The 14,997-nt window shown below is 38.9% G+C and overlaps 1 protein-coding gene across 1 annotated transcript in view; it reads left to right on the top strand.

Annotated features, from left to right (window-relative positions):
- The window catches only part of GABBR2 (gamma-aminobutyric acid type B receptor subunit 2), a 435,702-nt gene that overhangs the window by 263,067 nt on the left and 157,638 nt on the right, over positions 1-14,997 (top strand). The window contains exons 12-13 of the mRNA XM_061588946.1: positions 405-512; positions 7,884-8,006. Coding sequence (XP_061444930.1) covers positions 405-512; positions 7,884-8,006 — 231 coding nt within the window. The remainder of the gene's footprint in view (positions 1-404; positions 513-7,883; positions 8,007-14,997) is intronic.

Genomic DNA, 14,997 nt, shown 5'->3' with positions numbered 1-14,997 from the left:
TTTCATTGTAGTAGAATTTAAGAATGCCCTGACCTTCACTGGATTGCAACACAACTCCTATTCAAAAATATATTTATTTATTATTTATTAAAATTTTATATGTTTTTCCATGAAAAATGAATCTCAGAGCACATCCATTTTTCCTATTCAGGCTCTAATTCTTATTGTTCATGGTTCATAGTGGTTTTTCCCCTGCAATCATAAAAGTTTTAGCCTTGTCTAAACGGAGAACCGACTTACTCATATTTTGGGAACTGTGAGCCTGGTGCTTAAAAACATAAATTTGATACAAATAAGTAGTTATCCTCTTTTCTTAGTCTAACCCAGATAAAAAAATTATGCTTGCAGGCCACAGGTTAATAAAGTCAGATCTGGGGAAAAAACTGTTTTTTTCTTTGTTTCAGGTCCGAACATGGATACTTACTGTGGGCTACACAACTGCATTTGGTGCAATGTTTGCAAAGACATGGAGAGTACATGCAATTTTCAAAAATGTAAAAATGAAGAAAAAGGTAAGAATTTTAAAAAAATCCATTATTTCATCTTTACTTTCTCTCCCCTTAGCTGAAGATAGCAATACTATATTGGAAACCAGGTCAGGAATTTTACATTTTAAAAGAATGTCTTGGCTTTGTGTTACCTGTTGTGTTGTAGACAACTGTGCTATGGAGGTTCATGAGTGAAAAACTGTCATGATGAGTGGCACTCAGCTTGGGATGATAAGCATGATTTGTGATGCTTCAAAATGCTGCTTTGATACTTGTTTAACACTTAGTGAAAGAAAGTTTACTTGAATAAAGTCCTGTACTGTATATTCTACATATCCCAGCCTGCTACTTCAAGTCTATCAACAAGTGGATCTACTTGCATGAATTTCAACCTGTGAGTTGCATGGATAGCTGGAACCCTCCTCCTCCTCCTCACGAGCAGAGTAGATTGCTAGGAAAAGCTCCAGCCAGCTTCCTTACTAAGAGCTGCACAGGAAGTAAAAGTATGGGAGATATTGTCTACATTTGGAAGGTACAGTAAGCCATAAACCATGTCTTACTATAGAAGAGCACAAGTCTTGACTTACCATGAACTAGTAGTCATGCTTTGTTTCTGTTCATACAAACTACATTTTGACACCAGGGTTTGTTCTTGGCTCTCCAACTTGTGGTTTGTTGCTCCCACTCACACTAGGGAGTAGAGTTATGGTAAGCCATGGTATATCAAAATGTACATTGATTGAGGGAGAAATCTGTAGTTTCTGTAGGATGGGAGACCTGTGGCCCTCCAGAAATTCCTTGACTACAACTCTCACCATCCCTGACCATTGACCATGCTGGCTAATGAAAATACCAACAATATCTGGAAGGTCACAGGTTAGCTAAACTCCTGAGCTAAACAAATGAACAGGGAAAAAATCATTTCATTCAGCAGCCATTGCAATATCACCACATTCATATCTCATTCTTAGGACAAACTCAACAGTGCAAACTTCAGTACTTATATTACAAATGCCCCATTTGCAAGGATGTTCCATAAAATTGGGACCAACTTGATGTTATATTCTTTGTTGAATTTTACCCATATGTGCTCTCTCTTCAGGTTGATATCAGTAGGTGAATTCTTAGATTATATTGCTAGGGATGGAGCAACTGAGTTGTGTGGCATTGTAGTGTAGAAGTATTAGGTCTGGTTGTAATGGCAATTTTGGTGGATTCTGAATGTTAAATAACATGTTCTGCCAATGTGGGTGTAATATATGACATGCTGTGCAGCTTGGTCCTGGGCATGTTTCCATGTTCTTATTTTTTGTCATCTGCCTGAGGCAAATTCTGATATATGGATTGCCAGCAGCCTTTGTCTCCTTTCATTTCACTGGTTGGCACTGCTTTTATTGTCATACAAAGCACTGAGAACATTTGGCCCTTCGCAAAAAGGAGACTGTCGGTGACCTTGTCAGGTCATAGGTTGAGGAACTACAGATTGCATCTCTGGTGGGTGCTGGTGATGCAATGTGCTGAATTGGTGGAATCAGTCAAGATGGTGGAAATCTTAGAGAAGGAAGAAGGAAGCATTTCTTGTCCTTCAAGTGTCATTCATCATTTGCAGGTAGCTTACATATTTCCAGGATTAAGTACATATTGTGATGGTGACATCTGATTTCCTACCAGAGCAGAGACATTTTCTGTTTCTTATAATTACAGATTTCTTTATTGTGCATTCACATCACACTGGGGTCCTACTTCAAACTTAAAAATGCTGATCAGATCAAGTTGGCTGCCCATTTGCTACCAAGCCAAGTTCAAGGTTGTAGTTTTGGTGTACGAAGCCCTATACAGCTCGGAACCGGGATACCTGAAAGACCGTCTTACCCCTTATATACCCAGTCGATCACTGCGCTCTGCAGGCGAGGGCCTCCTGCAGATACCATCTTATCAGGAGGTTCATTCTGCACAATATAGGAAACGGACCTTTAGTGTGGCGGCACCTACCCTGTGGAAGTCCCTCCCTTTGAATATTAGGCAGGCGCCATCTCTGCTATCTTTTCGGTGCCTTTTGAATACTTTCCCCTTTCAACAAGCCTTTTAAGTTGAGACCTATCCCAGTCTGCGTCTGTGTTAGAATTGCTTGTTAATATTTTCTTAATAATTTTAACCCTTTTTCTAAAGATGTTTTTAAAGCTTTTTTCTTTTTTAAAAAATGTTTTTAACGTTGTTTTGTTTTAATATATTTAAGGTCTGTTTTTATGATGTTTTAAACTGTTTTTAGTGCTTCTGTTTGCCGCCCTGGGCTCCTGCTGGGAGGAAGGGCGGGATATAAATAAAATAATTAATAAATAATAAAATAATAAATAAGTTCACCTAGCTATAAAATGAAGAATCAATGGACTGCTAGTAAAGACCCATGCCTTGTACTTTACAAAGTGGCACACAAGAAGTATAGCAAGGGAAAACAGCGGGTTGCTGTTGTGTCCTGGAAAGGAATGGATTAGACACAATGTTCACTCCAGTTGGATACTGGTGTGCAGCTCTCTGACTTTCTTGATCAAGAGAATATAGTATATAGTACAGTATATGGATCAGTTCCTTTGTGAAGACAGAATACTGTACTGTAGTACTTTCCATTGTATTGTAGTTTGTGGTTGTTGTTTTTTCAAACTTCTGCTGTATTGTACCAGTGAAAATACAAATATTCGCACTTCCAGGTTGGTTTTTTTAAAATGAAACTAACTGGTAGAACAAACTGAGCATGCTCGGTTGCCAGGTAACCAGAGGGAATGGAAATGTTAAATTAGAGGGTGTGGTCATTAGGAAACTGGGTGATTGATCCTTCCCTCAGTGTGCATAGAAAACACAGTGTTTGCAGCTGGCATTGAGCCCTTACTGTGGATCATGCAAACAGAAAATGGAGGTAGAAACAGTGTCTTTAGTACGAAGTAATGCTTCCATGTGGATAAGCCCTAAGGGAGTTCAAAACCCAAAATTCACACCTACACCAAGAACTCAGTTGAATGCCAGAAAGTCAGGTCACCTGACCTTAAACTCAAGATGTCAGGGTGGATAAGTGATTCCTTGAATGCCTCACTGGTCTTGCCAGCTTACTAGTCCAGTGATTGGAACCTAAGATGGGCTGCCATGTTACACGCCTCACTGCCACTTCTGAGGCAGCTGTGGCAGTGTGCCCCAGAAGGCAATGCCAGATTATTATTTATTATTATTATAATTTATTTATACCCTGCCTTTCAGCCCAAGGCCCTCAAGGCAGCTTACAGAAGACACAAATATCAAAATACAGTATAAGAATACATCAATAAAACAATTAAGCAATACGATTTACAAAACATAATTTACAAGAGTTAAATAACAATAACCATCACAATCTACATTTCCAACTTAACACTTGCAGCGCTAAAATTGGCCCCAAGGTACCGTCTAAAAGCACATAAGTCCATGAGTCCACTACCTAGCTGGAACTAAGCAGGTCTGGGTGTGTCAGGCCTGGATGGATATCTGCAAAGAAACCTCATGTACGGGGCCTTGAGTCCCATGATAGGAGGCTAGGTGCCTACAGTAGGCCCTTCCTGGTAGCTAACTCGCTCCTTGAAGCCGCTCAGGAAGGCAAAAGTTAGATTAGTCCTGAAGGAACATGCAGGCATGACTCCTGAAGAAACAGACCTGCTGCTGTTGCTGTCACCCCCTCCTCCTTCACTGAGCTGGCATGGCTGCCTGATATTGACGCTCTGGTATGGACATTAGGCAGAGGCCGAAGGAGTCTGTTGGCTTGTTCTGGGGTTGAAGATCTACATGTGGAATCCTGCTCCACTGAGACTGAAAACAACTTTGTTCAAACATGTTTGAAAACCATCGTGAAAATGTAAATCAGGACTGCTAACCTTTTTTGGCTGAAGGGCTACATTAGGGAATTGCCATCCCTCTCGAGGGCTGAATACCAGTGCACATGCACACGCTTTCTCTCTCTCTCTCTCTCTCTCTCTCTCTCACACACACACACACACACACACACACACTTACATGCATACACGCTCATGCATTGCGTGCACAGCACACAAGCATGAACACTCATCAGTGATGGGGGAATAAGCAACTTACATATGCACACACACAGAGTGATGGGGGGCAGACTCAGCAGTGCACATGCTCACTCCGCAGCACTCCTCCTACCTGAGTGCTGTTTTTGGAAGCAAAAAACCCCTCCTTTTTAACTTTGCAAAAGGGTCTCTTCTTCTGGTGTGATGCCATAGTTAGAGGGTCTTGGAGGGGAAACAGGAAGGAATACTTTCTGTTTCCTAAGGTTCTCTGAGACCTCCTAACAGTGGCCAAACACCAGAGGGAGGAGGGATCCTTTTGCAAAGATAAAAAGTGAGGGCATCCATCCCCCATTCTCCATGTGCTTGGGCTCAACAATGCCACCTGCTGGAGAACTTTTAAAAAGCAGTTATTTTAAAAAATGAAGCAAAATTGTTTGGACTTCAGGGGGCCACCAAAAGTTACCTGGGGAGGGGTGGACTTGAGCCACCCCTGATCTAAATGTTGGAAAGGAGGGATATAAATTTTTGAAATAAATTATGGTTAGTTCTAACCTGGCTTATCCCTAAACCAGGATCTGACAACTTGGTTGGAAGCGGGTTTATAAACCATAATGTGAGGCAATTCTGGTTAAAGTTAAATCCAATTAAGAAGGTATGGTGAACTACAGAAGGGAGAATGAAATCTTTGCATACAACAGGAGGAGGAAACTCCCATGCCCACAGTGTGTTCCTGATTTCCAAGCTGTGGTTTAGAGATTTGAAAAATATGATGTCCTAAGTTGAGCCAATGAGGATAAAGCAGACTGGCGGAACACATTGGTTAGGGAACCAGCTGGGAGCTTCTCTTTCTCAGTACAAACTGTTCAGGATCCAAATTAGGATGGTGGGGAGTGCCATTTGGTGAATCACAAGGGAAATCTATCCCAAGGATGGGGAACTCGTGGTTCTCCAGATGTTGTTGAACTACAACTTCCATCATTCCTGGCTGTTGGCCATGCTGGCTGGAGCTGATGGGAATTGGGAGTCCAACAACATCTGCTCTATGTTCCCCATAGCTGCTCTATCCCTTTTTCTTCTTCTCATTTTCACCTTTTAAAAATGTAAAAATTGTAAGTGGCCCAAAGCTTTAGGGGTACATGGACAGAAACAAAATTAACAGTTCACCAGTGCTATGGCAGATTGTCCCATCAAACCAAGGCTACACTTGACTTATCAAGAGGCCTCCAAGATTATGCCACCTGCTGGGAGGAAGGGCAGGATATAAATCAAATAATAAATAAATTGCTATGGTCTATATAGGCTGTTCATAGGAACTGCAGTTGCTGAGCAAACCTGGATGCACTGACCACATATGGACTAGAGCATTTAGGGGATCTGTGCAATATGATTCCAGGAGCTGTGTGCAGGGTCCAGTCCATGTCATGAAGTTAGGTATGGGGTCTGTAAGCAGATGCTGAGACCTATAAAAACAATTGGACTCCGTAGCAGATATCTAATGGATAGCCTGAAAGTTAATTTAATAAATTCTAATGGGGGAATAATTTTCTAGAGGTAAAGATCCGCATGCTAAATAAAATGAACACCACCAAATGCACTGTTAAGAGACCATCTGCTGAAAATGAACCAACATATGGAGATTTACATTTCATTTTTTCCAGCATTGTAGCTTATTTCAAAATAAGAAAAAAACAGAAACCTGCTTAAAATTATAAGTGAATTAATAGTATATTAGCTGAAATTTCATAGTAAATGTACCCTTTAGTACATTGGGTCTAATTTTATAAAGCTTAGTTAGTGAAATGTATATTTTAATTAATGCAGCAGTGAGCAGGATAAAGATTCTTTATACATTTTTTTAAAATGTAATGTGTTTTTAGGGGGATGCCAACATGTTAACAAATGGATTGGATCTAGACTGAGGCTGCAATCCTATACACATTTACCTGGGGGTATGACCCATTGAAGAGAATGTGTCATACTTCTAAACATACACATTTAGGATTGTGCTTTAAATTGGTTGTACTTTGTTCCTATTGAAATCAGTGGGATTTAGGACATGTCTAATTTGCCCCATTAATTTCAACAGGATCTAAGTGCAATTTACAGTCTGGATCTGTCTCCTTCATAAAATTGGATCTACAAAGAAAATAAAATGCAATATTTTAAAATAGCAAGCATGATTCTTTTCTCTGTTTAATTTTCCATAGATTTTTTATTTGTGCAACACCATTACTTTGTGGCACTGTTTCACCATTCTCTCATCATTCTCACAGTGAAGTCTACTTAATGAGCCTCTTACATTTTTTCCAGCAAATTGGTGATCAAGTTCAGATCTTGACCTCTCCTACCTTGATGATAGCAACCTTCTTTTCTCTGGCCTTAGTCCACAAGTGGGGAACTGGTGGCCCTCTAGATGTAATTGAATGCCAGCCCTCAACAGCTCAAGGCAGCATTGCCAATGGTCAAGGATAATGGGAACTGTGGTACAACAGTATTTGGAGGCCCACAAGTTCCCTATCCCTGCTTTAGTCCATGGCTAAAGCCAGAGGATGATGAGGCTGGGCATTTGCTGGGGCCCAGACAGCAGCAAAGTGCCCACCTTACCACAATTTTCTGCTTTATGCAAGCTCCCAACAAAGTCAGGAGGCAAGACACGAAAAATTGGCTCTGTGTCAGACTTCCTGTGTCAGAACCCCACTCAAGTTCTTTGAGAATCACAAAAAACTCTTAGGAGATGGGATGAACAAAGTCTCACATCACAACAAGCACCCAGCACAATTGAGAGTCTTCCCTTCCACCCCAAAGCTCTCCCAAGAGAGAGAAGAAAATTTCCTTATTTTGCATCTAAAAATATATATGTACTGCTTCGGTGTGGGGAGATAGGACTGGATGATGTTTCTATACATTTTCTGCCTTTCAGTTACTGGAATCTGTAAATTTAAACAAGATTTTAAAAGGAAGTTGAATTGTCACTTTAACTACAGCTTCTGCAAGAAACTATAATGAATGTATTACAGCATGAACTTGAACATACAAAACTTCTGAAGGGTTTTGTGTATGTATGTGCAGAATATTTTAAAATTCTCAGTATTATTGTCTATTCTGCTATCTTCATCCTGCATGATTTAGATGTTTGTGGTTTTCAGACATTGCAGGCAAGCAGGAAATGTAGCTTGCAAAATGACCTTTTCTTGTCTTCCAATATCACAAAGATCTTTTTATGCATAATTAAACAGCCTTGTGAGCAGTGGTACATGCCTTTATTTATGGCACTTAAGAAAGGCTCCACAGGAATCTCATACTTATATGGGAATGCCCTCCTATGCCCTCTTCTTTTTCTCTCTAGATCATTAAGGACCAAAAGCTGCTGGTAATAGTTGGTGGGATGCTGCTGATAGATCTTTGCATCTTGATTTGCTGGCAAGTTGTTGATCCCTTGAGGAGGACAGTGGAAAATTATAACATGGAGGTATGTCATCACCACTTCTTCTATTTTCCCATTTGCTGTTGGGGATAGCAATACAAGGCAATGAATGAAAATATATTGGAAGAGGTCAGGCATGGATTTTTTGAGTGGACTGGAAAAATATTCATGACAGAAGAAAATTGCATCTACATTCTAAATACAACTCGGCATCTCTGCCATGCTTAAAAGGTTTTAGATGCAGTAATGTTATAAACACAGGGGAGTTTGTTGCTAAGAGTCTATAAGAGATGGTGTTGCAATAAATAATAGATTTCCAGACTCCATTAGCACAATTCATGAGCATTTATGCAAGCTAGACATGAAGCAAATACTTAAAATAAAGTCATCTGCTCAAAAGATTGCTATATGAAGAACTACACTTTTGATGCTATTGTGGATCTTTAGGTATTGTAATAGCAGAGTCCATTATTTTACTTGGCCTAGTTCACTTATGTATAATGTCTGGTCCTCCTTTAATGTCATCCCCCCAGAAAGGTCACCCTGGAAATATAAAGGTCAAGGATGACAGGACTGGTAGCATGCTATTCAACTAATCAGACTTTCTAGTTGTATGTAATATATTTTCTGGGAGGGAAATAGAAGGTCTTGAAAGCAGGAGAAATTGCAGCTTTGTTTTGTGAAAGGGGTTCTCTATATGCAGTTGCTGAGTATCCTTCACAGTGTTTGCATCAAAGTGAATACGTTGGGGGGAAATTAATCCAAAATGGATTTTTTATTATACAGTGTTTGCCTACTAGAAGGAAAAACTAGTTTTTCCATTAACATAAGTGGCACCTACCCATACTTCCTATATCTTCTGATCTAGGATTCCTGTCACGCAGCAGCAAAAGTAACAGGGATCTTGTGTATTCAGTTTATAGGCAAATCCTACACTGGAGCAGCAGCATTTGCTAACATTTGAGACTTGCCTTTGTAGGTTTTGAGTTACTCTAGTAATTGTTGTGAGAAATAGCTATTTCAAGGTATGTAAGTGGCCACTCACTTCTTAATAGCGGTTCCCTGTTTATGGAATGCCTTACCTGACAAGGTGTGTCTGTCTCTTATTAATATTCTTAATGACACAGGCATTGGATGGCTGAAATATACTGTTCCTGGCAACCTTGAAATTATTAGCTATGAGGATATGTGATTGTTTTTAAATGTTTTCAGGTGTTTTTGAATTTTGAATTTGTATTGTTTTGTTGTTTGCCACCCTGGACTCCTTTAGGAGTAAGGGTAGGATATGAATTAAATAAATAAAGTCTGAGAATCTATGTCAGAGGGAACCAATGTAGTGCCCTCCAGATGTAGTTGGAATATAACTCCCATCATCTCTGACTATTGGCAATGCTGGCTGGAGTTAGTTTGAGTTGGAACCAGTGTAGTGCAGTTATTAGAGAGTTGGACTAGGACCTGGGAGACCAAGGTTTGAATCCCCACTCAGCCATGAATCTCACATTGGGTGACCTTGGGCCAGTCATTGCCTCTAAGCCTAACTACCTCACAGCGTTGTTGTGGAAATTAAATGAGGAGGGGGAGAACCATATGTAGCTCCTTGAGCTCCTTGGAGGAAAAGGGGGTATATAAATGCAATAAACAAACAAACATCTTGAGGGCACCAGGCTGGATACTTCTGATCTGTACAAAGTTATCTGAATGGCAGCTTATTATATTGAGTTGAGAATCTGAGTGAATGATGTGCGCGATACCACTCCAAAAAATATTCTAGGGCTGAGGAGAAAGCCAGATACTTTGTGTCCTTGCTTGTTGCTGCAGCATACAGTTGATTGTAATAATGTATCTGTTTCTCTAAGCATCTGTTTTCTAGCTTCTGTGTTCTTGTAAATCAGACAGTGGTGTCCTTGCTACACAAAGTGGCCTTCCCAAAGATGGGCAGGCTCTATAATAAAGCTGACATCTTCTAGCAGTAAGGACTGCAGACTTATGGAAAATATACAGAGATAACTGGGAGGCTACATACAACATTTGACAAAATATTTACCATTAAAACGCTATCATTAACTCTTACAACTTGAAAATATTTTCTTTCCCTCATGATCAAAAACATGGGCAAATGTTTTACCATATCATGATTAGAATTTGGTAAGGCAGCAACGGCCAGATAAAACCATTGGGCCATAGCTAATAGCTGATCAATATGCCATGTGTGCAGAAGGTCTCACAGCTATGAAATACCCGTCAGAGCCCTTGGAGAGCCACTGTGAATCTGAGTAGATAGCAGACAGACCAGTAATCAAACTCTCTATATAGCCAGCTTCCTACATTCACACATTTTTTTAAAAGTTTATTTAAATAATACCTCTTTAAATACTGCATCATAAATTACTACTTTTTTCATTTTACAAAGAATGGATAAAGGATTTGTTACAGTGATTTGTCCAAGACCACTTACTGTAATATGGGGCAAAATGGCATGGTCCTTCTGCTTTCACCGAGGATATCCTTTACTGGCACATCCATTACAACATATTCATCAGTGTTTTTCTTTGGAACAGTTCCATACATGCGATCACATATGTTTCTGTATAATAGTGCAGTAGTTTTAACCTACTTTAGTTAGTTCTAAATCTGTTCTTAAGCATTGTTCTGTGTGAAATGTTCAAATGGTCCTCACCTCAACCTGGATACTGGATCTCCTCAGCCTGGCAGGACTTCTTCAACCCACTTGGCTATATAGCTTGTCAGGTCTTGATAAGGTAGCCTTCTAATGCATACCCATCTTGCAGCCAACACTGCAAGCCCTTGCTTCAATTCATTGCTTGCCCCTGGCCACAACAGGCTCCTGCCACATATCCATCTATACCTGTTTGGCTCATTATCTGTGGCTGTTTCTGCCTCATTAGACTATTTTTGCGTGTAGCAGTTGTTGCTGCTGTTTGTGTAGAATCCTTTGCTTGATCCTTCCTTGCATCTTTATAAGACTGGATTACAGAACACAAAGCCCATACTGCACCTCACCAACCATGTATAGTGGTCTGCTAGGTCTTGACAACTCTTGTTTTGCAGTCCCAGGCAGGCAACTAACACCGGAGCTTTAGCAAGTCTTTAGTAGTAGTAGTAGTAGTAGTAGTAGTAGTAGTAGTAGTAGTAGTAGTAGTAGTAGACATGTGGGATGTGTTAGGCTTGGTGGGTCACAAATTGTGCTAGCCAATGCTTGGAAAGGACCTAGTTCCAGTTCAAGTTCATCCTGTCCAAAAACGACCTAGTTCAACTTTGTCCTTTTACAAAACAAACTAGTTCAGTTCAAGTTCATCCAAATGAATGCTTTAGTTCATAAAAGGTTCATCCTTGTCAAAAAGAAAATGTTACAAACTGTTGTGGTGAAATACAGGGTTTAAAAGTAAATCGGGGCCACACACAAGTGATAAGATGTCTGACAGACAAAATGTCAATAGATGAAGTTTTTCTCATAATTGTATTTCCATACCAGAAAAGGCTTACCCTAATTAATTTGTACCAGCCACACAGCTTTTAAAAGCACAAGGAGTCATCCACTTTGTTCCTGTACCTATACTCCTTGCTGCAAACTGCTCCTGTTGGAAGGGATCAAATATCTTCAGCAGGGAAGATAGAGGAAATGCCTGGTGCTAACCTTCTATATAATAAGAGACTCTGTTCTTCCCATTCTACTCGTAAGTAGGGGGGAAACATTTATTTATTTATTTATTTAAATTATTCATACTGTGCCTTTTTACTTTATAAAAAGGCTCCCAAGGCAGCTTAAAGGGAATAAAAATTAAAAAAAATTTTCATATAGCTAAACCCAGTAAAATCAGAGTCCTGCTGGAAAAGAAGTTTTCAGATAATGAAAGAAAAGTCACTAGTGAGTGGCTAAAAGTATCCTCCTAGAAAAGAAGTTCCAAAGCCTTGGCACAGCTACAGAGAAGACCCTTTGCTATGTTCTCACCGGGTATATTTTGGATGGTGGAGGGACATACAAGGGCCTACTCCGGTAATCTCAGTTTAAAACAGGGATGGGGAATTTCTGTCCTTTTGGCTAATTTTTTCCCCAAGCCATGCTCACCTGTCCCACACCTGAAGTCATATATGATGTCAGGACTAATCAGGAACTTTCTTTTTTTTTTTTTTCAATAATTTTTATTCAGATTTTCATAAAACATACAAGACAAAATCATAAAACATTCAAAGACAAAAAACAAAATCAAAAATAGTTAAACAAAAAGAAAAAAATAAAATAAAAAATAAAGAGTAAAATATTGACTTCCCATTTGTCAAAGATCAAATCAGTTATAAGTCTATAATATATAACAATCCTGTCTCTTAAGTCATATTATAAAATCACTTTCCTCCAGTAGTTATCTTACTTAATCATCAAATCTCATAAACATTACTTTATTCTTTCCACAAAAAGTCAAAGAGAGGTTTCAATTCTTTAAGAAATATATCTATCAATTTTTTTTTCCAGATAAGCATATCGATTAATCCATCTCATTACTAATTATGATAATCTTATTGTCATAACCATAGTCAAAATAAACATTTCAATTAATCCATCACATCAGAATCTGTTAGGTTCAATAATTTCAGTAGCCATTGTTCTATTATCTCTATTAGTTCCATTTTCCATCTTCCATCTTCAGTAATCTTGTTAAGTCCAGTAATTTCAATATCCAATCTTCCATTATCAGTATTCCATAATAATCTTGCTGTCAAAGCCATAGTCATATAGTAAGAGTCTGATGGGGATTACCTCTATCCCAAATATTTTCTTGCCATCCATTCTGAATAGGTTGCTGAAATACTGCTGTAAAATCATATCTCTGTTCTTTTTTTCAAAATACACTGGGTCATCTCTTAAAAGTTTTTCCATTGTCACATGGCTGCAGATAATTCCATAGATTTTCTCTATATTGGGCTCCATCACATCATTCCAGTCCAGAAGATTATCCATGCCATTGATAACTTTATCTCTAGAATCTTCATTCATTTCTTCAGAGATAACATTGAGTTCCAAACAATAGATTTTATTTCTAAAGTCCATAGACTCCAAATCTTGTTCCTGTTCCACGTTGGTTCCAATCTCCGGGATCTCCTCTCTCACAGGGACCCCTATTCCAGTCTCCAGGGTCGCCTCTCTCACAGGGACCCCTGTTCCAATCTCCGGGGTCTCCTCTCTCACAGGGACCCCTTCCAGGGTCACCTCTCTCACAGGGACCCTTATATCTTTAATCTCCTGCTTCATTTTACTCAATTCAATTTTCATTATCTCAATCTCATCCATTATTTTCTGAAACATAGTTATTTCCAGATTTTCAGCCACTTTCTTAATTGCCATTTTAAAAGAAAAATATAGGAAAACCACTTCTTATTTCAGCAACAATTGGGTTAATACTCCAAACTTGGTGACATCACAGTATAAACAGAGCAGACAGCCTTATCTCTCCAATAGTTAAGTAAACAAAATGCAGTTCCCAGGATCGAAACAATTAATGGCAATCGTCAAGAAACAGATTCGTCAAAATAAAATAGACCAAAAAGAGAGTAGTCTCAAAACAGTATAATATTTTTCAAAATAAAAATCTGGAATAGAAATCCCTCTTCTGTGTATATCTTTAGAATGCAAATCCAGGACAGCTTTTTGCAACAAAAACAGAGATAAGCTATTAATTAGTGCGTAGCAGAGAGAAGTTATGGCTCCCCAGTGAGATGTCAAAAACTGATCAATCTGGCAAATCTCTTTTAAACAGCAACAATTTAAGTCAAGTAAAAGAAAAATATAGAAAGAAGGGTGCTTGCCTGTTAGTGCGTTCTCTCTTAGAAGATAAGGTGAACGTTCGCTTTATCAGATAGAGCTTGCTGTTAAAAATCCGTCCCACCTTCGTCGGCTGGACCTCGTCCCATAAATTAATGAGATCTGGTCGTCCCAACAAAAATAGGCTTTGAGGTTAATCTCTTCGTTTCTCCCTACCCGGGAGAAGTTTAATCAGTCAAAAAAAAAAGAAAAAACTGACTGATATATCTGAATAAGCTTCTTTTGAGGCAGGAGCCCGTCTCAAAAGCAGGCACAGGCTAAGTCACCCTTCCCGGAAGTCGACTAATCAGGAACTTTCAAGTGCCTTCCAAGTCCCATTTTTTCCTTGGCAAGCAGGGCTTGTATTTGGCATCTTTTAAATTTGGCACCAAATGCAAGCCCCACTGGGATTTGTTCCACTTTAAAATATTATTTTACTATCATAGTAGTGTGTACATCTTCATAACAAGGTCAATACTTGCATATTAGTAGATTGAAAGATAAAGTATTAATTATTAGCAACCCAATGTAAGGTGTTTTTTTTAAAAAAAAAACCAATAGAAAGATAATGGGCAATTGAATCAAGTCAAGCCGTTGGATGTAATACTGCCTTTAAGAACTCCTAGTGAGAATTATCACCCACATCAATAGTAGGAAGATCTTTTTTCCATGTGCTTTTAGTGAATTTAGTTAACTTTTGGTCTGGAATTATTTTATTTTTTTAATAATAGTTTCTGGCCGTTTCCTACTCTCTGTATCTTTTAAGGCAAGAATGCCAGGAACTACAACTGTTGCTGACCAATAGTAACCAGCTGCTTATGTGGATTTTGGCTCAGTTACAAAACTGGGTTATGAATGATTTACTAATCTTCTCCAGTCACCAGAGGGAAAGGAACTTCTCTAACATCCATGCACTATTAGTTTCCAATGTAATCCCTGTCTTTCATTGTAAAACTGTGATGTGAACTTTGGACATAAATCAAAAGGATTAGAGGCATAAGAAAGTCTTCAGCCTCACTTAATAATAATAATAATAAATAATAAATTTAATTTCTTCGTCGCCTATCTGGCCAATGGCCACTCTAGGCGACTTACAAAATTGTTAAAATACAATTGATAAAATACAGTAATACAATATAAAAACAATACATCTGCAGCAACAATATTAAAACTGGGCAGGAGGCATTACAGTTATAACAATTAACCCTCCCCGGATACCCT

The sequence above is a fragment of the Rhineura floridana genome, chromosome 1 (assembly GCF_030035675.1).
Source record: "Rhineura floridana isolate rRhiFlo1 chromosome 1, rRhiFlo1.hap2, whole genome shotgun sequence".
Taxonomy (NCBI): Eukaryota; Metazoa; Chordata; class Lepidosauria; order Squamata; family Rhineuridae; genus Rhineura; species Rhineura floridana.
The sequence above is the reverse complement of the archived record's forward strand: the minus strand, read 5'-3'. Positions and strand labels throughout refer to the sequence as shown.